This window comes from Hyposmocoma kahamanoa, unplaced genomic scaffold (genome assembly GCF_003589595.1).
Source record: "Hyposmocoma kahamanoa isolate Upper Pololo Valley unplaced genomic scaffold, ASM358959v1 211, whole genome shotgun sequence".
Classification (NCBI taxonomy): domain Eukaryota; kingdom Metazoa; phylum Arthropoda; class Insecta; order Lepidoptera; family Cosmopterigidae; genus Hyposmocoma; species Hyposmocoma kahamanoa.
In genome coordinates this window covers 1,326,946-1,350,566 of record NW_020653732.1, presented here as the reverse complement: position 1 = coordinate 1,350,566, position 23,621 = coordinate 1,326,946, and the positions used below count along the sequence as shown (strand labels likewise).

Sequence of the window (23,621 nt, the reverse complement as noted above, 5' to 3'; positions counted from 1 at the left end):
ATACATTGCCCCTTAAATGATTTTTTGACTTTGTGAAGACGACTATCAAGAAAAGCTAGTTTATATCTATTCCTCGTATTAATGTTATGTCTGTCACTATTTTTCATAAATAAATTACTATTCCTTTTAACATAAATTACATTTTCATAAATGTACTGTGAGGCTAGTGTAAGAATGTTAATTTCCTTAAACTTATCTCTCAAAGACGGTGTGTAAGAATGTTAATTTCCTTAAACTTATCTCTCAAAGACGGTGGCACCTGTTCTAAAAGTTCCTCAGAACACTCCCCATTATAAAGGCGGTAGAACACACACAGAGAGTCAACGTCTCTCCGTAGGCTAAGGCTCCATACCACTTATGTATGTTGTTAAGTCAAACCTGCTTGAATGGGTTCTACTCTCGTGGAACCCCATTAATGTTTCTTGCTCCCCTATGTTTTTCGTTGCCATTCACACCTTCTATGTTAGAGCCCTGGGGGTCGACATAGACCGCTTTTTAGTAGTGCTGAAAGAAAACGCGGAATCTCATCTCTGGAGCTGTGTCGTCAGCACCACCGAGAGGAGTAGACCAGTGCGACGAGGACGGCTTTAAAAAAGTGGGGAAAAAAAAAGAAGTACACTAGCCGTAACCTTAGTGGCACCGCCCCGACTGGCCCCAGTCATCTATTGCGTCCAGCAGTACCGACGACGTTGCTATATGTGTCACGACTTCATTATAATATCCGCAGACTTTGTGGAGTACATACGGGTGAAAGCCCAAGGCTGCCCTGAAGGTCGAGCAGTTGGAGTCCCGCCACAAGGTGAATTTTAATTCATTTGTGGTGAGAGTACCAACTCAACATCTGTCGACCTTCATGAAGGAGGACTTTTGGCCGAAGGCTGTCATGTTCCGGCGTTTCCGAGGACGGCTATCGGACACTCACGTTGCGGTCCATACGTGTAAATAAATAAATTGTTTTTATCATATTATTTCGTATGTTAGTCTATAAGGTACGTGTTTTATGGGTCTTTTGTAACCTGAAAATAAATAAATAAAAAATAAATAAATAAATAAAATGTTATGCGTTCCGGTTTTGAAGGGTAAGGGTTATATTTAGAACATATTATGTCTCAGGGTGGCGGGCGCGTTGGTTACCACCAGGCGCACGACTAGTTCGTCCTGTCGCAGTTTATGATAAAAAAGACCGTTGGGAGTCATGGATCCAAAGTTATATGCTGCTGTGGATAATAAATAATTTTTTTTTATAAAAAAAACCGACCTCAAAATTTCGTGGAATTACATCTATTTGCCAAGGTTTGTGAAATCTGTTATCGGAAAGTGCGCGCAAATGGATTCATCCCCTAATTTGCTACCCTTCGACAAGTGGATATTTTCTTGAAATTAAAATGGGACCACTAGTGACTTAGGGTAAGTCAACAAAAAAAAGTCTTTCCAACAAAAAAAAAGAATCATCAAAATCGGTTAAAAAGGTTGCCATGCCATAAAATAAGTTTTTTTAAATATTTTTTAAGCCCTTACTGTTTGTGTAGTAGTATGCTCCGCGGAGAATTACAAACAAGAGAGTGACAGTCGATACCCTTTATAAAATATGGCCACCAAATTACCGAGAGATACGATGTGTTAATGGGGTTTCAAGGATACTTGTCAAACCCAATGTCACTGCGGTGCCCCAACGCAGTCCCTGCAGCACTTACTGTTGTGCCCCTTGTGTCCTAATACCTATATGAGGGAAGATCTCTACGCGGCCACGGACAGCGCAGTCAAAGTAGCAACGTACTATTCAGGGTCAATATCGTCCTATAATAAAAGAACGATCGACACGATAAGAAAAAGAACTGTTTTAGACATAGATGAACTGTAGGTAGCTATGAGGTGGCTGTGATGTCAAAGCACAGGTGACTTACCAGTTTCCAGGCACAGAAGACCGCGGCAGCAATCACCGTTGGTAGCACAGGGGGAGCTGTAGCAATGAGCCGGTTCGTCGATGACGTCATCTATGCGGTTGCCTTCCAGCGTTTCGGCGTACACTTCCTCTGGGTCCACCTGAGAAAGAGAATTATGGGTTTTTACATTATTAACTGTGCGTGTTTTATTAGGGCTATTAAGAAGTGTCTAATAAGCAATTAGGCTGCCGTTGGTATTATTTTTGGTGGGTACAGAACAATACATACAATATATAGAAGTGCTTAGTTTGTGTGGAACGTGTGCCAATTGTACGCGAAGTTCCACATACTTGAGCTCTACAATTAAGCTTGCAAAAACGAGCGATTCGTTCTGTGTACCGAGGCTCTCGGGTTTCTCTCAGAGAAAAGTTTAAGGAGACTGGTACCATGACTGTAGGATCACCTTACATTTACTCAAATATTTTATATGCCCGTAAAAATATACATAATTTCAATAAGAAAGAAGGTATCCATAATATTAACCTTAAAGCTATGTAAATCTAAACTCATGGTACCACGATTTCGTTTAACCAAGGTAAACGACTCTTTTATGGGGAACTGTATCCGTTTTTACAATAAGATTCCGGAGCATATATTAAGATTATCATTTACTAAGTTTAAAAACTACTTTTAAAATATTTTGATAGAAAAGTCATATTACAAAATTGAAGACTAAGAGTCGTATTCCAGAACTCTACTCAATACTCAAGTCAGGACTTGAGCAGACTTGAGTATGATTTCAAGCACTGGAAATACGACTCTAATGGCAAGGACTTGAGTATGATTTTCAGTGCTCACTGTAATACTCAAGTCCTGACTTGAGCATTGAGTAGAGTTCTGGAATACGACCCTAAGTGTTTAATAAAGATGTATGGAAAGACGACACGGCTCCAGAATCCACACAAATTTGATTCAAAGTGTATTCCATAGCATTTAAGTTTATTTTAAAAGAGCAATCCCTAGAGATTTTTGCTCGTTCTTCTCAGGGAAGTCAGCGTAGTGAACAAGCAGTAGCTTAAATGTGACGTTTTGAAGTGAAAATTTATTTTACCTACGGAATAAATGATCTTTGACTTTGACATACGTAACCTCGAAAATCGGAAAAAATGCCTTATTTTACTACTTTGGAGTACAAAAGTGATAGTTGCACGTGTAATATAAAAACTGCCTCCGTGGCCGAACAGTTACCATGCCGGACTGCCACGCAGAGGTCCCAGGTTCGATTCCCGGGCCGGGAGAAAAGTTTGTGGAAATGTGTGTGGAGAAATGGCCTACATTTATTTCTCTCGTGAGTTTGGGTGTAATTTGTGGTTGTCTATGTGTGTGTCCATGGCACACGCGACACGGGGTTTCCCTAGTGCGGGACTACGTTGAGTGTGTGCGTTATAAAAAAAAATGAAAAAAAAAAGAAAAAAAAATTATCTATGGTCGTGTTTCATATCATCATTTAGTCTTACCTTAGGTGCATAATTTTTATAAATTTCTTTTCTTATAAAATTCTATAAATTCATTTTTTATAAAATTCTATTTATCGTAATAATTATTTTTGTTACAAGAAATGGGCCTAAACCTTATGCCGCTGCAATTGTCGCTTCTGTTTTGGAGAACTAAGTAAACATTTCGAATTCGTCGTAGTTCAGCTATTGCCCGCTAGATGGCAACATATGATATTTCAATATAAAATGTACGTGATAGATATAAAATGTAGGTAAATATAAAATGTTGCCGTATCATTGGACTTTCAATGATATGGCAACAGGGTAAAGTTTAAATTATTTTATATATTATTTCGGAATTTTGTTATTTCTTTTTAAACTGCGACCAGTAATTATCAAGTTTTCATAGTGTTTCAAATAATGAATGTGTGAGAGCGCGTTCCCAGATTGTTCTGCAGTTTATAGTGTCGTGGCTTGTTTATTTAAATCAAGTTGTTCGCATATAGCACGACACGATTAGCTGTCGTTCACGGTTTTTTACTCGTTTACTTTATGCAGTTAAAAAAACACTTTCTATTCTAAGTAACAAAATATTGAAAATCTATGCTGTTAACTTGTAACATAAATAAAGATTTGATGTTTAATATATTGTTAATTGTGTGAAAACCCTAAGTGTGAGGCCAGACGAGCGCAATTTTGTGTTTGAGTTGAAAAGTACGGTTTGTTTCACACGACGACGCAAAATGAGTTATCTGCCGACTCACGGACATTATGACGACTGACGTAGGTGGAGGTAGGGGTAAGGGGTCACTTTCGTATAGGATGCGCGTGAGTATAGACGTTTCTTGCGAAAATGTTTGATACGGAGATTAAAATATAAATAATTGAACAACTTAATTGTTATTAGTCTTTCGACTGGACTGATGACTTGTCTCATATTTGTATCTGCCTTAGTAATAAAAGGTTTTACTAGGCTTAATAATTCTTGAAAAACATTTATTGGCATGTAGTGGTACTTAACAAATAGATCTGGATGTTCACATAACCGCTCACGGGATTCATACGTCACTGGAAGCATACCACACCTAGAGGTGCCGGTGATGATTTTATACCGATTTATCGGATATCGAAGTTATAACAGGTAAAATAACTAATACTAATTGCTATTTCGTTAACTACTCTAGCAAACCATAAAGTTTTTAATGCCTGGGTCTGTCATTAAAAAAAAATAAACAACTTCAAAAATACGTCACGACAATTGTGGGTGTTATTGGTTGGGCTGGTGATGTCGGTGTTTGTTTATTGAAAACATACCGTTAAGTTGCGTTTTTTAAGTTTACCCTGAATATAAATTATACTTTAAGGAGTAATTTCATGGTAAACATTAGAACCACTCAAACGGAATATTATCATATTTACCCAAGTACACCAAAAATTTCATTAGTGCTTTTTAAGTGCAGGATTTGCGGTGTATTACTGCATTTTATTTGAGATGTTTTTGTTGTAGTACGGAGGGTATTTATTTAGCAATGCAGAATAATAATTTTTATTCTTAAAAACTTGTATTTAAACTGAATCCTTTTCTAATTTGCGAAACCAAATAGTCGCCATTTTGCGGTAGGATGAGCGCTACGCGTGAGCGGTAAGACTTGTATATAATATATAAAACTGCGCGCAATTTAATCATTTCATATTGAGTGGATGTACCCAGTTTCTTTTTCTAAAATGTACTTCATAAATACATACTATATTTAATGGTTCCTTTACACTAGTACGACACAAAATATCCTATGTAATACGTTCGCACACGTGCGCAACTCATAAAATGTTACTCACAACTCACAAAATTACGCCCGTCTGGCCTCACCCTTATTCGGTTATTGTCTGACTTTATGTGAAAATAACATTGACTTACAAATAAATGGACGACGGGTCTAATACACAAAACCACGAAAAAAATGTCCCAAGTCAACCTATTTAAACGTAGTGACATGTAAAGGAATATGAAAAAGCTAAAATGTTGAATTTAAATTGTAATGTCATCGCAGTACTGTCTAATTTTGCTTGCTTCGCTGTCAGTCGAACAAACGAAGACTAAAGCGTGAATGACGCTCTGTATACGATTTTAATGCCCTATAAGTTCGGACACTTTTTAGCGCGGACCCGACGTCCATATAATTGTAAGTCAATGGAAAATAAATATCATTATACTCATACACGATCTCTGCGCGGTCACCTGTAGTAGGAATAAGGCCGATATCGTTCTGATCAACAATAACAACAAAACATACTTGTTTTATAAATCTAACCATATATCAGGTTACAATTTTTATACTTTGGTAGGCCATGATCTTTCACTATGAATTCGAAACAAGTAAACGACTTCTTGCATCCAAATGTATACATGTATTTACTCAATTGTAACACCGTGGTAAGAACCCTATTCCGACCATGGGTTATGTTATTTTTTTGACGTCATAAGTGCTACCGTTTATTTATAAATAGCATCAATTGAGCTTTTTTTAAAAGCAGAAAGTTCAATTTAGTCTTAACCAATCTGAAAATAGCAGATCAACATTGTACCTATACTAAATTGAGCACAACGAAAATAGCTATCATTTTTAGCACAACACCTGAGGGTGTATTTTCATTTGGCAATTTAGGGGCTGTATAAATTGATTTCGGTATTTCGCACCATTTTGACATTTCAGGGGTCAGCAAGTATTCATGCGTTGAATCGCGTTAACTTACACTTCATATTTGTTAACCCGAAATCAGTTTGAGCTGGCCCGGAAAAATCCTTATTTGTTGTGATAAAAACAAAAACCACGTTACGTGTTTCATTTTGAAGAATTTCGATGTTTTTTATTACAAATTACCGGCTTCTTTACCTGTTTGAAGTAAATTTACAATGATATCGAATGTCTAGCGTTCTTACTGGAACGAACCTGGGGGTCGATGCAGAACCTTACGATAACTCAGTTGTGCACCGATTTCTTTTCATTTTCATTCACAACACCCGAATCGTACGTCAAACTGTGGTTTTCGAAACCGAACCGAAACGATGGCAAAGGCTACAAACGTTATTCAGAACACAGTTATCGAACGTCCTACGACGGAAGCACATAGAAAAATTCGTGAGGTCCGCTGGTTCGCTCCGTGGCTTAGTTGGTAAAGCGTCTGGCACTGTATGCTAGAAGATGTCGGTTTGAATCCGGCCGGATCGAATGAATTTTTTCTGAGCGTTCGATTTTTGTATTAATAATTATAACAAATTGAATTCTTATTTTTTAACGTGAAAAGAAAGCGATGAAGAGAACGTCTATAAGGTCTCACTTCACCTGGCATGTCTAGTTACTATATTAGTTTGGAATCTCCACGGATAAAGGTCAAAACCACATAAAGATAAACCTCTGACCGTTTAATGACATTATTCCTGTAATCTGTGTAAAGGCCAGTGTGTGGTGAGATATGTAAATTGACCTTTTGCATGTAGAACCTTTTCTTTGGGCAGAAATAGCCTAGGTTGGATAACATTTGACTTCGTTTCAGGACGGTGAGAGTTCGTATTACAAAATTGCTTGAAAAAAGGCATCTCAGGCAGTAAGTTTTCGTCGAAAACATGCCCAAAAGTCGTTGAGGGGCGTGGTGATTAAGGTATAGTCAAAATTTGCAGCCTGTCCTTGCAGTTAACCCACGCCCCGTCATGTAACGTTATACGTTATTGGATGATTTACGCGGCCATGGATTTTAATAGCGAAAATCGCGTTGAAATAAATTGATACAAAAAAGCGTTACAACGTAAGCGCTTGAGTTGATCGTCATAAAAATCGAGTCATGATGTGCATTCTTAGTAGTGAAAACCTACAGGATTACAAGGTGGGTAAATATTGTGTAGAGACGCCTCTATTTCATCTAATAAATATTTTTTACATAAAAATTTGTAATAAGTATGGAATATCAAATTACTCGCTGCTTCTGCCGACGATTTTGGGCAGAAATGGGTAAAAACCCGGTCAAAACCCGGGCGGATTGATTGGGTTTTATTCTAACCCACTGTTTACCCCTGGTCCTGGGTCACCAAGGTCTTCAAATGAAGTAAGGTACAATTACTCTACAATAGCTCTACCAGATGTACATAAATAGAAAGAGCTTACCTGTCCATAAGGATAATGGCGGTACGGTCCGCGTCCATAGCCCAGGTTGGCCAGCATATCAGAGCTGAAGCGATTGAAGAGACCGCCCCATGCGTTGGCACTGGCAAGGCAGGTAAGTACCAGGATAGCGCTAAGGGCCATGTTGATTCTGTTGACAAAAACATACATATACTTATACAGGCTGTAATCGTTAAGAGTGCCCAGGCGATTATTCCATAAATATAAGAGATATCAAAAAGCATTAAACTGACATCGAAAGTACGTTTTGTAATGAATAAATCAACATCAATAATTTTTTTGAAAATAAAACTAGAAATATCCAAAACATTACATTTAATATGACATTCGTAGAGAGAATTGAGTTTTTCTGTAAGGGGTAACAATAAGTTAACAAAACTGATATAAATAAAGTAACAAAACTATCTTTTAATTGAGTAAAAATATGATGGAATAGTCATTTATATGGTCAAGTGTGAGTTGTATATAAAAATAATTATGTATACATTAATAGGATACAATTCAAGAAGATTCGATGAGAGCATAACTTAACCTCAGTACAGAGTACTAAAAAAACCGACCTCAAAAGTCATTCATCCCCTTTACCACCGTTAGAGGTCGAATATTTTCCTCAAATTTAAATGGAACCTCTTCTGAGGTACCCTCTTTCCAACAAAAAAAAGAATCATCAAAATCAGTTCGGAGTTCTCGCGTAACATACATACAAAAAAAACATACAGTCCAATTGAGAACCTCCTCCTTTTTTTGAAGACGCTTAATGAATAAAATTGATACAAATTTTTTTTAGTGCTGATCGACTCAGTTTCATGTAAGGATTATTTCATTGTATGGAACATTGACTTACAAATAAATGGACGACGGGTTTAATACAAAAACCACGAAAAAAATGTCCCAAGTCAACCTATTCGAAATTTAAATTGTAATGTCATCGCAGTATCGCGCTGTCAGTCGAACAAATGAAGACTAAAGCGGAGTTTGGCGCTCTGTATACGATTTTAGCGCCTTACAAGTGCGGACACTTTTTAGCGCGGACCCGACGTCCATATAATTGTAAGTCAATGGTATGGAACGAAAAAATCTGGACAGCAGACGTCACCTAAGGTACCTTTACAGCAACTGACTAGAGATGTCGTTTTAATAATAAATTGTAAATAAGTTATTGAATGTCAGGATATGTCACTACGTAGTCTTTTGACTTTAAAAAATATGAATTCAATTTGCCATAATTATTAATATAAAGGTCGAACGCTTAGAAAAAAATCCATCGACTCGGCTGGATTCGAACGAACGTCTTCTAGCAAACCGTGCCAGATGCTATGTTTTTTTTAATTTATTTTATTTCAAAAAGGTTTTGCAATAATCTCAGTGCAGAGTACTAAAAAAACCGACCTCAAAAGTACGTGCAATTACATCTATTTGCCAAGTTTTATTGAAATATCCCCTAGTTCGCCACTATACAGGACTTGACACAGGAGATAATAAAAACCGGTTCTCACTACTCAAAGTATATTGAGAGAAAAACGCCTTGAATTGGAGAATAGCAAAACCAACCATTAAAATAATTGCTCCTTAAGTAAAATTTAGGCGCTATTTATAAAAATGAAAGCTCATGCGTGATCAGCGACCCTTGGAGGTGGATGATTTTCTTCAAAATGAAATTAATATGGAGGTGCCCTCTTTCCAACAAAAAAAGAATCATGAAAATCGGTCTACAAATACCGGAATTATCGCGTAATATACATACAAAAAAAACATACAGTCGAATTGAGAACCTCCTCCTTTTTTGAAGTCGGTTAAAAAAGTGACACCTGCAGCTTGATTTTGATTGCCTCTCCCGATCGGAAACTGCGTCTTTTTAGAGTCGAGGCGCATAATTGCGATTCATAACTGTGCTTGTATCCTGGTAAAGTCAAGTTAAAAAGTGACATCAACTAGTAGACGTATTTATTGTTTGAACAAGAATGTCTTAAATTCAGAATTTTTATTGTTTATTTCATAATCACTTTTAATTAAATTTCATAACCTCTGTAAATGAATTTATGGACCTAAAATTCTAACGATATCGAGTATGTTCTATTTTATTCTAATTTTAATCTCATTTACATACTTTTGTATATTTGTTATCAACTTATGACGATCCTTGACGGAGAATGATATATAATATGTAATTTAATGACAACAATATCATTTAATGAATTGCTAATTTTGTAATTATTGTGTATTTTTCTTATAATTTTCATTTTTCTTTTTTTTATATAGGGTTTTTCAACAAGACCTTTGTTTTGTAAATCAAAATGAACCAATAAATTTAGATGAAAAAGTTAGGTTTGGCAATGATTAATGAAAAATGATATCTGATATATATCCACCACGACCACAGAAGTCGATTCTTTCATCAAAGTTTTTAATCACTTTTTAACAAAATAGTGGGTCTATTACGTTAATCACTTCACGAATTTTGAGTTATAAGGCTGCAATCAAAATTCGATTGGCTCCATATAGACTCTGTCTTTAACATAACCTCATAAACGAGAATCCAGGGATGTTAAATCATATGATCGAGCTGAACTTAACACACTTAACGCTGAATTTCGTGAAATTATGCGATCGAGAAATTTGGTTTGCTATAAATTCATTGTTTCGGTGGCACTGTGAGTTGCGGCACCGTCTTGTCGAAACCACATGTTAGTGATATCGAGTTGCGGACACCAGCCCGTTACACCAAGTACCAAGTACCAAGATATCCATATCATCAATAATAGCCCAAAATTGAGTTAACATCGATCGATAGCGTAATCCATTGACCGTATCCGCATTTCCAGCCGAATTTTCGAAAAAAAAATATCCCTGTAACCTTTGGTTGTGGTGGACATTTATCAGATATCATTTTTCATTCATAATTGCCTAACCTTACTTTTTTTAATACAATAACAATTTGAATCATTGTCATCTAAAATTATTCTTTTATTTTGATTTACAAAAGAAAGTTCTTGCAAAAACTGCTCCTACTACTTTGACACGTAGTGCAATTTATACTGTAGTATTACATTTGCAAAATAAATGCATCTGAATCATAGTAGTAGAGTAGACAAAGGTAATTTCAATATAGCACATGAATACAATTTTGTTTTTTATTATACCAAGGCACCTTGGGACATGAGTTGACAATGGGACTTGTCAACTCATGCCTGTGATTTCACCAGCAACCTTACCCTTCAAAACTGAAACCCAGCAATGGTCACATTACTGCTTGGTGGCAGTATCTGGATAAACTCTGTCACAAGGAGATCTGCTAAAAAAATCCTCAATTTGGTCGTGGTCATGTCGTCCTAGTACTTGCCTATTCACATCCGCCTTAGAAATCTGTTTCGTCAATTTTCTTTCATTTATTCTCTTTACACGCCCAAACCAGTTAAGCCTTTCTGTATCTTTGTCCCTACATCGTTTTCGTTGTAATGCTCTCTTATCGCCCTTTTCCGCAATTTGCCAAAAACAAGGCAGGGCATATATTGAACCATCCTTTTTTCCATGTATTCCTTTCGTATCCGTCTTTTCATTATATCTCGTCAATTCTTACGGAAAAAGACTTTCTTGCATCGTGAGCCGCCGATTAAGGGCTATTACACATAAACACTATACGACGTCGCGTCGTGCTACGACGAGCAACGTAAAAATTCACGACACGACATTGCAACGTGTCACGACGACAGACGACATTGAGGTTGATTATTTAATAACCCTCGCCGAGGAGCGTCCTGTACTATGGGACAAAACATCAGAAGAATACAAAGTCATCTTTGAATATTGAATAACAAATGAATGCGGCACTGGGGAGTGCACCGTGAGTTTCTACGATACGACATCGTGTCATGCGTCGTGTCACGTTGCTTGTTGTGTCGTGATTTTTTTACGTTGCTCGTCGTGGATTTCCACAATACGACGTTGCATCGTAAAACGCGTCGCAACTCGACGCGACGTCGTATCTTGTTTATGTGTAAGAGTTCTAACATGAATGTAAGTTATACCTCTATAAGCTAGTTACCTATTGCCAATATATAATATACTATAAATAGTCTTTGATTTAGCGAGATCCTCGAATTCCTCTACGTATTCTGCTTGGGTCTGGTGGCTACATAATGTATGCCTTAAGAAAGAGGTTGCAATGAAATTATGATAACCCTGCTTACTCAACCCACACATACGAGGTTTAATCTGCAATACGAAGTATAATTCACACACACATAGTATTTTAACTTTTTAAATGATTTTATTCTTGTTCTTTTATTTTTCCTTTTTAACCGACCGTTAGTTGTAATCCAGGTGTCGGAGACCAGGTGACTCACAGCACATGATAATTTAACCTATAACCTAGTTCTGGTTGCTGTCTCCCAACTTTTCACTTCCATCGTATTACCTACATTTTGTACTTGTTGAGAGAAAAAAAAATCTGGTGTTTAATCCTCGACGCGAAAAGATCACTCTCAGAAGATCATTCTCGCGAAGAGATCGCTTTCGTATTTGTGTCTACCTGCCTGTGGCATCGTAGCTCCCAAACGGCTAGACTGAAGCGAAACAAGGGCCTAGATATTAAACAAGAAGAGAAGAAGACACTTATGATTCTCCTTTAGCCTTTAGTCACCCACTGCTGAGGGTAGGCGTCACGTTGCACGCCATTCTCTCCGATCTTGGGCTATTTACATCCAGGTTTTTCCTTTTTAACTTCATCGTCCGTCCATCTCGCCTTCTGGTGGCTGACGATTCTGGTACCTACCCTTGGTCTACAATCCAGCACTTTTCTGTACCACAGGTCATCGTTCTACGGCTTATGTGACACGCATGATGACAGCATAAATAATAACAGCCAAAGTTTATTATGTCCTACCCTAGACGCTTTAATGTGTAACAGTATCTAAATGAATGACCAATTATCTTTCCACGCCATAATACCTATATCATGCCGTAATAACGTTTATGACGTCATTTCGAACCTCGTTTCGTCTAATTACACTTCTGTTATGACATAGGCTTCCATTAACCAAAAGTACATTAGGTTGATGGTTAATTTAACACAACACCATTAGTTCGACTGTTATTATAACCTTAAAATCTAATTCCATAAGTTCCATGGTTGCGATACTAGAGCCATTAAGAGTATCATATTGCAGGTAAAGTCACCTTGGATGTTTGTCAGGCAGTGGTATATCATAAGTTATTCTAAAAATGACTTTACGTGTAAGGTTTACTGGATATTGAATGTAGCTGGTGAACAAAAATAAACTTTGGGGGGAGTTCAATCCCTTTCCAGCTTTTAAATTCCTGTACTAGGTTGCCGTCTTAGAATAATAACGCATAGAAACCTAGCCCGCACACGCTAAGTGAGGCAAATTGAAGCGCGCCAAAAGGGCCTACACGAGCGGGCGGGCCTTCAGTGCTCAAGGTCAACTTGCACCGCGAACAGCTCCAGAATTTTAGCTAAAAATGACGAAATGTGCGGTAAATGAGTGTAAAAATACGTCAGACAAACAAAATAGATTTTAACATCACATTCCACAAGGAAGTAACGCGTTTCAACTTGTATTTTTATATAAATATTCACTAAAACCGAAAATTAACCTACTACTAAAACTAGCCTACATGAATTCGATTTTTGCCTCACTTGTGACAGTTCGTTTGACATGAAACTATCATTCTATGCGTTATTATTCTAAGGTTGCCGCCTGTTGTATATTAGCTTAGTCTGTGATAATTACAATAACTTTTCTATGTTATCATTGTTATGTTACAATATATTATATAGTAGATTATTGCAGAGGTCGGGAAGTAACGGATTGTTGGACGAGTATGAGTTATATTAATAGGAGTCAAGCAATCCTCGTTATTACATGGTTATATTAAAAGTAATATGTGACGTGTTCGGACAATTGCTAAAGAAAATGTTATTGCTTTTGTGCAGTAATATTCTGGTGAACTTCTGATGATGTGTATCTATTTTTGTATTTTCGTCATTGACTTACAATTATATGGACGTCGGATCCGCGCTAAAAAGTGTCCGAACTTATAGGGCGTTAAAATCGTATACAGAGCGTCATTCACGCTTTAGTTTTTTTAAGTTTATTAAGGCTTTGGCAAAGCCATCAGCCCAAACATGAAGTTTAAATATGTTTCTGTAAATATGGCCGCCACAAAGAGGATAGGCAATTTGAGGCGGCGTGCTTGGATTGACTCGGGATTCCTTAGAACGGGCCGATACGGGTATTTTACTTCGAGATTCGTATAATTTCGCGTTTTAATCTTCGATTAAGGCACAATAGCACTATCCTATTCCACTTTAAACTAGATTTCACAAAATATTTGAAAGTCAAAATAAAAACGACACTTTTCCCTCCAAAAGGTCCAGAGCGAATCGTCACGCTTTAGTCTTCGTTTGTTCGACTGACAGCGAAGCAAGCAAAATTTGACAGTACTGCGATGACATTATAATTTAAATTCAACGTTTTAGCTTTTTCATATTCCTTGACATGTCACTACGTTTAAATAGGTTGACTTGGGACATTTTTTTTCGTGGTTTTTGCATTAGACCCGTCGTCCATTTATTTGTAAGTCAATGATTTTCATTATCGCCTTTCTCACTAGCACTCATTTCCGCGACCGAAATACAAAAAAGACGAAAACAACAAAAGAATCCCAAAACACTTTTTTTAAGTAGAGTTTTAACTGTTTTGGCATAATGCCATACAGCCTATTCTTTATTTTCTTTTCTTCATTCTGGTTTCACTTTGTAAATAGTTTCAATCTTCATATGACATCAAAAATGGTGATGTAGGTGACTGTAAATAGCTTCATAACTTTTTACGTTTCCTAGTAGAGATGGAGGCGGGGAATGTCTTCCTCTTCATAAATCTTCATTAGGCCATCTACTAGCAATAACCTTTGCACATTGAAGGCAAGACAATGCACAATGAGATGATTTAAATTTGCAGTAGCTGAATCACAGTATTCGCATTGATCGGAGGAATTGATCTTGATTCGTTTTAAGTGTGCTGAAAACTTGCCATGTCCAAATGGCAATCTGTTCATTCATGTAATGAATTTTCTAGAGGGACCAAAACACTAAATGTTACCGCCATTTTCTTTTTTTTTAAGTACGCGGTACGGTATTTTTAATTCTCGCAATTATGAACACTGGGCAGTTGGCTGTATGAGTTTTTTGTTTTTGCCTGTTTACATAGTTCAATATTAGTTTAACTGCCTCCGTGGCCGAACGGTTACCATACCGGACTGCCACGCAGAGGTCCCCGGGTTCGATTCCCGGGCCGGGAGAAATATTTGTATGGCCTACATTTATTTCTCTCGTGAGTTTGGGTGTAATTTGTGGTTGTCTATGTGTGTGTCCATGGCACCCGCGACACAGGGTTTCCCTAGTGCGGGGCTATGTTGAGTGTGTGCGTTATTATTATTATTATTATTATTATTATTATTATTAGTAGGTAGATTTAAAAGCTTAGATGATATATAATGGATTTTCATGCTTACTTTGCCACCCTTGGCCGGGAGGAAGTGGCATGGTCCATAAACGATAAACTTTCCGTGTTCGTTTTTTGAAAGTAATGCAAACATTTCCGAGCGTGTTTAAAAAATAATCATTTTCATAGTCTGTCTTTTTACAAGACGGAGTAAAATGACATTTGTGGGGTTGCCAGTTTTTTTAAAACAAAATAGTTAGTATATCGAGTTCTTAGGTTTTCGCGATTGTTACACATAGGTAATGAAACTATATTTTATATGAAAACCGGTGTGCAAGCCTCTCGACCACGGAGGCCGTCAAATATATATATTAAATTAACTAAAAGAATATATAAATGAAGAAACTAAAATATGTCTCCTCTTTGTATTTTTCATAAACTAGTTCTAAATACAGTGTAGGTATATATGTATGAACTTCCAAAAATTGACAATTCAAATGAACTTGTGGTTAGTAATTGGATGAACAATGGGTCGGGGATGATTCAAATGAATCAAGTTCGGTTATTTATTCCATAAGCGCGACTAATATTCAGTCGATAGTCTATAGAATATTTATAAAGATGGAAGGAAGAGGCCAGGAGAAACGGGAAGGGGTGCTGCGGTGCGAAAGCAAGCGGCGTTACGTTGCAACATCGCATTGTTCGTGTGGTACTTGATGCATTGGCAGCTACACACCGGCACCACCCTTGTGGCATCGTTCTCAGTATAAACATAAATATTATACATGCCCGTAGTATGCAGACTCGATAAAGCTACTATGTCTACGATTAGCTCTCGAATTCGAGTGATAAATTTTGACATTTTATCACAATAACTAACATGGCGAGCACCGTAACGTCACATTTTTATGTCATTGCGAGGACCGCGACCAGTGGCGGCAAAAGATTAACATAGTAACAAACATGGCTGCAAGGCCACAAGGGCACACAGTTCAATACATGCGAGTAATTAGAAATACGTAAATAATACCTAATATAATGCAAAAAAGAGAAACTACAAAAACTCAACATTTTTATGTTTCATCGTTTTCGCAGCGATGATTATAAACAATAAATATCGCTATATACTCAATTTTATATCGTTGTCCTTTTCTTCAAAATATATAACAATAGTTTATTACCTAATAAGCAAACAGCTTTACCAACTGAAATAAATATTTTAAAAAATCACAATACATTTATTTCCGACGCCACACGGCCGGCGGCGGAGCCTCCCGCACTCGCGCCTCTGACCCCAATACACATACCGCGAAATATGTACCGTGTGTTAATGCATCAACAAGTTACATTCCATCGATTAAAATTTAGTTATAGGTACATTGTAAATATGTGTATATTATTTAGATATAAGCATTTCATAAATAGTTAATATTAGATTTAGGTATAATGTTAAAATAGAACGTTACGACATAGGAAATGAAACTATTTTTCCGGATTTACGCGTATATTTGTTTTTTCAAACAAACCAACGTTTCAGACCCTTTACCGGTCCTCTGGCCATGGTTAACCTAAGAACTCGTTAGGACGTTACAAGTTCGTCCAGGGAAGTACTGCTTTACCAATATATGCCGTTAGCAGTAATGTGAGCATTACTGCGTTCCGGTTTTGAAGGGTAAGGGTGCTAGTGTAATTACGGAGGAGCGTAGTGGCAGTGCTCTTTGCGATTCAAACATTGACTTACAAATAAATGGACGACGGGTCTAATACAAAAACCACGAAAAAAATGTCCCAAGTCAACCTATTCGAAATTTAAATTGTTATGTCATCGCAGTATCGCGCTGTCCGTAGAACAAATGAAGACTAAAGCGGAGTGTCGCGCTCTGTATACGATTTTAGCGCCTTACAAGTGCGGACACTTTTTAGCGCGGACCCGACGTCCATATAATTGTATGTCAATGGATTCAAAGCTCTGATTGACACGCGGGTCTCTAACCATCATTCGCACGGTTTGTTTATTCCATCACCTAGTGTAATAAAAAATAAAAAAACATCATCAATACCAACCCATATATACGTCCTGCTATTAGGCATGGGTCTTTTCTATGGAAAGGATTTAAGCGTGAAGCACACAGAGAGCGGGTGCGGGTCGGATGTGAGTCGGGTCGGGACTGCGGCGGGTCTAATTCCGTGTATTTATATGGACGACAACACACCGAGCTACATACATACTACTACATAATACAGTTAATTTATAAAAGAAAAAGCAAATTTAAAGAAAAAATAAATTAAAAAGTTAAAAGCTGCTTCTCAAGGTAATTGCTCGTGAAACTTCAATTATGCGCTTAAGTGCTTCGCGGAAGCACTTTACTTTTTAAAAGTTAATGAGGCAACGTGACTTACACTGAAATTATTATATTTCAACCATTTTTCTCTTTTATACTGACTTTTTTAAAAAGGAAGCTTCTGCGGTAAAAGGGTTTTTAGACAGAGAGAAAAGTCGAGTTCTTCATAGATACAAATTACTTACCTGGACAATACAAATTGCAAACAACTAGCGTTATATATAAATCGGGTATTCTTTATCTGAAACTGTAGTAAACGTTTTTGTTAACTGACTTATCAAAGAAAAGGTTCTCAATCCGACTAAATTTTTTTACGCATGTTACGCGATAACTCATAACGCATTTGTGAACCGATTTTAATGATTCTTTTTTTATTGGAAAGAGAGCACCTCAGCATTGGTTCCGTTTAAATTTGAAATACCCCCACCTCTAAAGGTGGCAAACTTGGGAATGAATATGGTTTCGCGCCCTTTCCGGTAATCGATTCCAATAAAACTTGGCAAATAGATGTAATTTCACGAACTTTGAGGTTCGGCTTTTTTTTATAAAAAAGGTCGTATTATTTCTTAAGTGTCCGCTATAAAAATGAACAAAAGAAAAACTTTTATAAATATTTTTTTATTCATAGTACGAGTTAATAAGGAATTTGAATAAAATATCATGTTTTGATTGCCTAAATTTGATTGCCTATAAATCTGTAGCTTAGCAGAAGAAATGCCTCAATCCCTACGTGAGTAAGGGGGGTGAGTAGCATACCGCCTCGTTAAAGCTACCATGTCTACGTTTAGCTCTCGAATTCGAGTGATACATTTCAATATTTTATCACAATAACTAACATGGCGAGAACCGTGACGTCACATTTTTATGTCATTGCGAGCGCCGCCACCAATGGCGGCAAAAGATTAACATAGTGCCAAACATAGCTGCAAGGCCACAGTTGATTTTAAAATACTTTGACAGCTCTGCATAGTAATTTTATCAATGTAAAAATTGAGCGCGACAAACGAGATGAAAAGAAATAATAAAAACAAACAAATTCATGTATACAAATTAATGGAAAAAGGTGAGGAGAAAATTTTTAATACAATTCAATACGTGAGAGTAGTTAGAAATACGTAAATAATAACTAATATAAAGTAAAATATTTAAAAATAGAAACTACAAGAAACTCGATATTATGTTTCATCGTTTTCGAGGCGAAGCTTACACAATAAAGACAGCTATAATACGCAATTTCATATAGCTGTCCTTCTTCTTCAAAACGTATACCAATAGTTAATTACCAAATAAGCAATCTTAGCTTTATTAATTGAAATAAATATAGTCACGGAGAGATTTATAACACTTGAAATGCCATGCTACAGGTACAACTGTACATACAATACACAATTATTGTGTAAAGTAGTCGGTTTCGAGTTTTTAGGTTTTTGGATATATATTTTTTCAAACAAACCATTGTATCAGCCTGTTTATAGGTTCCATGATCAGTCAGCCGGGACCTATAAACGGCTCCAAACGCTTGATAAAATAAATAAACGTGATTTAGATCAGAGAAAATAGTTTCACTTCCAAGAAGTCGGTATTTTCAAAGGGTCAACATTCCAGTCCAGAATAAAAGATCAAAGATATTTTTTTCTAGGCTGAATATAAAAAAACCTTTTTCTTTTTCATTCGTACATATTGACAATAAAGAAATATATCAAAGAAAGTACATTTATTCTTTTATTTTTTTAAATTAACTTGGGAATTCCAAATTCATTAAATCATAAAAAATTAATTCTAATTCTTTCATAAGAAAACGATAACAGTTGGAAATAAGCGTAATTGAAAATTAATTTATTTATGAACAATCAAATGAAAATAGTGATGGTGCAAATACGTAAAATAATTTTAAGATTTTGTGCCACCCACATCTGATTCTTTGTAAAATTGTTAGTCTATGTATAATCCCACTGTAGGGCACAGGCCTCTTCTCACATGGGCTTTAGTTTTCACTCTGGCCCAATGGGGATCGGAAACTTCACGCCCAATACTAAGAGGGAGCAGAGGAAAAATTCCTAATCTTCGATTTGATTTTAGAGTGGTATATCCACTTTATAGTTAAAAATAAAATATTGTAAGTAACTACACGATATATTCAAGAATACACGCTAATCAGAAACATAAAACAATAAAGTTTCCTCGATAGATAAAAATCACGAAATGACCTCTAATTTTCACATTTTTTCGATTCATCCTCGAAATGCTACAGGTTATTAGGACAAAAATTAGATAATTAATTATATTTATGCATGATCGAGAACTGTCACTACGGATTTTTTTAAATCCCTTTAGTTTTAGAGTTATTCCGCTAAAACGAATTTGGTACTTTTAATGCCCAAAATTCAACATCTCCTGTCGCATGTCACGCGAACTTCAGGCATATATTTGTTTCACAAATTTGGGCGGAGCCAACGTTAAAACTTTTTTGGCATGCTCCCTCTTAACCCTCAAGTCTTGAGTCATAAGACTAAAACTGAAGACTAATTCGAGTCGAAGTCTTTTAACCCTAGGAAGCTTAAAAGACTTATAGGACTAAAACGACTGGCGCCTCATAGCCTCGGGAGTTGCGAGTCATGAGCTGTATGGCGTGGTTTTATTTCTACCCACAAAGTATTTATTTTACGTTTTTTATTATAAGTAAATAAACATGATTATTTACTACATACTACTTACGTCATTTTTATTTATAAACTTCGGGTTTAATAAGACATAAAATAGGTATAAGTTCTTAGCAAACAACTCGAGTCGTTTGAGTCTTTCAAGTCGTTTAAGTCTTTTGGATCTTATAGTATAACGACTAAGTCTTATTAATAAAAACTCGAACCCCCAGTCTTAATTTTAGAGTCGAGCCCTGTAAAATGGAGTATATTAAAATCTCTTTCATCACTAATACGAAATTAATGATTTTATTCTATACATAAACTTTATATACATAAATACATACATACGCAATATAATACTATTATCAAAACAAATTATAAGTTCATATTTATGTTACTGATTATTTCCGAGTTTAACAGAAAGTTCACTTTGAATGATGCAACCGACTGTCACGAATGTTAGCAGGTAATTTATTTTACTTAAGATCCAATGTGAATATTGTATAAAATTTGCTATTAACATTTGTATGCCAGTTACTGGCGCAACACGCTGAACTGTTAGATTCGTACAACATGTTCACCAGAAGATAGGTCGTTGTTTTGGGCGCTCTTACGTCTCTCTATAATTTGGGACGTTATTTAGATCCAAAAACATGGTTGCAATTATATAATCCAATGTTGTTACCTCATTACCCATTACTGTGACGTCGTTTTTGGCCCTCGACTGTATATAAAGACTAGTAAGACTATTCATAGAGTGCAAAAATCTTGTATGCGTTGCTTTTTTAGAATACGTAAAAGAGATCATATTTTACCGTATCTTGTCGATAACAAACTTAACATGGCCAATTCTAGAGTACTATAGCTTTTTCATTGAAAAAGGAACCGACCTCAAGATTTTGCTCTCACGCGATACATGCAGCCGCAGACGCATACCGCACCTTGTTGTGCTGGTGATGATTTTATACCGATTTATCGGATATCGAAGTTATAACAGGTAAAAGAATTAATATTATTTGCTATTTCGGTAACTACTCTAGCAAACCATAAAGTTTTCAATGCCTGGGTCTGTCATTTAAAAAAAATAAACAACTTCAAAAATACGTCATGGCAGTCGTGTGTGTTATTGTTTGGGCTGGTGATTTTGGTGTTTATTTATTGAAAACATACCGTAAGTAGCGTTTTTTAAGTTTACCCTGAATATAAATGTTTATAAACTACCCTTTAAGGAGTAATTTCGTGGTAAACGTTAGAACCACTCAAACGGAATATTATCATATTTATCCAAGTACACCAAAAATTTCATTAGTGCTTTTTAAGTGCAGGATTTGCGGTGTATTACTGTATTTTATTTGAGATGTTTTTGTTGGTAATACGGATACGGGTGTTTATTTAGCAATGCAGAATAATAATTTTTATTTATAAAAACTTGTATTTAAACTGAATGCTTTTCTAATTTGCGAAACCAAATAGCCGCCATTTTGCGGTAGGAGGAGCGCATCGCGTGAGCGGTTATCGGCTTTTTTCGATTTCTATGGGATCCTCTCATCAGGTTTTGACTTCTTGGTGACAATGGATCAGTTACGAACTCCTTTGTATATTTTACATTTTCTTTTCTGGTAGTCATGGTGATTTGTTGATTACATGTATTGTGTCAAGTGAAAAGTCGACTTATATTTGCGGAAAATAATTAGTAATTTATATATGTATAATAATCAGGGACCACTTCGAGAGTATACCCTTTCAAACAAAAGGAGAATTTTCGAAATCGGTGCACAATTGATGGAGAAATTGGTGAATACACGGACATGGCTATAAAATTTGAGGGTTTCTGTCGATTTTCATGGGATCCCCTCATCAGATTCTGTCTTGGTGACAATGGGACCACCACGAGAGGGTGCCATCTTCAAACAAAAAAAATAATTTTCCAAATTGGTCCACAATCGACGGGGATATCTGAAAACATACATACAGCCGAACGTATAACCTCCTTTTTTTATGAAGTCGGTTAAAAATTTGCCTACATAAGTTTGGACCTCTTTAAAAATTGGTACCGAAAAGCAGTCTTTCTTTTTTGCACGATCGGGGTCATATTTCGGGGTCGCTTCCATGGTATGGAATGAAGATCACCCCGCCCGCGCGAGACTGTCATATTTTGTCATTACTTACTTTCAATAAGAAATGTTTTAAATTGGTTATTGTCCAGGCAAAACTTGCAGGTAGGCATTGTAGGGTAGTTCTGTGTGGATAGTACTCTGTGTGTAATAGTGATGAAAAAATGTATATAACGACTCATGTGTGTGGTATTCATTAATCGGCTTGAAATCTTAAAGCTAGAATGATAATGTGTTCGTCTAAGTTCTTCTTCTTTTACTGGCCTTTTCATCTCACACTACTATTGTTGTTACTAAACATTGTCTGCCGTCCATTAGGTAAATCACGGTTCGGTGACAAATGGTCAAATACCCGTTATAAATAGCAAAAGATAGCGTACAAAATGTCTCTTTTAAAAACGGTTAAAATTAATTAACGTGTCTGACTTATTCGAACTTACCCTAACGATACATAGCTGTTTTTTTTTAATACTTAATATTATTATGCAATGCCTGAGGGGGCACTACCACTGCGCCCCTCACCCTGAGACATAAGTTAACAAATCCCATGTGTCTATAATTTCACCAGCACCCTTACCCTTCAAAACCGGAACACAGTAATGCTGACATTACTGCTTGGTGGTAGAAATAAATGCGGTGGCAGTACTTCCCTGGACGAACTCTTCCACAAGGAGCTCTACAGTTACTATATAATAACTGCTGGTTTAAACAATATCTCGTAAAATATTTCGTAATCTTAAATATGTAAACTGTATTTAACGCGTATGCTTACGAATAAATATCTCATCATTACTCGGCAAAGCTTCGTGGCCTAAACACGGTACTCGTGTATTTAATTAATTAACTAAAGGTAATTTAAAAACCCTCTCATTATTTATTTTTGATTTTTCTTGGCACAGTTACAAGATACTAATTATATAATACAAGTAAAACTATGACACTAACCAGAAACAAACAAATTTGGAGCTCGAAAACAACCGCATTATGCAACGATTGCATAAAATACTATTAGGACTGTTTTTTTATTTGTCATTGTTTTGTTTGCCTTTCACGCATGTACGTCTTATCCTTTGCTTATGTTCACTCATCCTTAACACCCAATCCTATTTACACTCCGCTACACTTTCTAAGAACACACTAAAGTGTACCTAACATAATAAAAATTTCGTCCAAATCCAAAATTATCTCGACTAAAAACAATATTCAATCAAAGTTAAAATAATCTTCGCTAAGATAATCAAAGAACAAAAATCTAGTTCAATAAAATTTGTGCTATTCATAAATATATTCTTTTTTAAACGTTTAGTACTTTGGTAACACTTCCGAACAACTTTATATTATATTAATATCTCCATTCACATTCTCTTTCCATTTTAACCTATAACAAAATCGCATTTAAAAGTGAAGATAGTAAAGACACTCACCGAGACATGGTCCGTGTTCTGGCGCTCCTGTACTTCAACTGGCGATCCATACCGAGCGGGATCCGCGCAGGAATACCGCGCA

The 23,621-nt window shown here is 36.3% G+C and overlaps 1 protein-coding gene across 1 annotated transcript in view; it reads right to left on the bottom strand.

Moving 5' to 3' along the window:
* Positions 1–23,578, bottom strand: part of LOC113227512 (ITG-like peptide) — a 76,708-nt gene extending 53,130 nt beyond the window's left edge. Inside the window, exons 1-3 of the mRNA XM_026460449.1 lie at positions 23,540–23,578; positions 7,537–7,684; positions 1,905–2,043 (exon numbers count right to left, since the gene is read on the bottom strand). Coding sequence (XP_026316234.1) covers positions 1,905–2,043; positions 7,537–7,684; positions 23,540–23,547 — 295 coding nt within the window. The 5' untranslated portion in view covers positions 23,548–23,578. The remainder of the gene's footprint in view (positions 1–1,904; positions 2,044–7,536; positions 7,685–23,539) is intronic.
* Between the last annotated feature and the right edge of the window lie 43 nt (positions 23,579–23,621).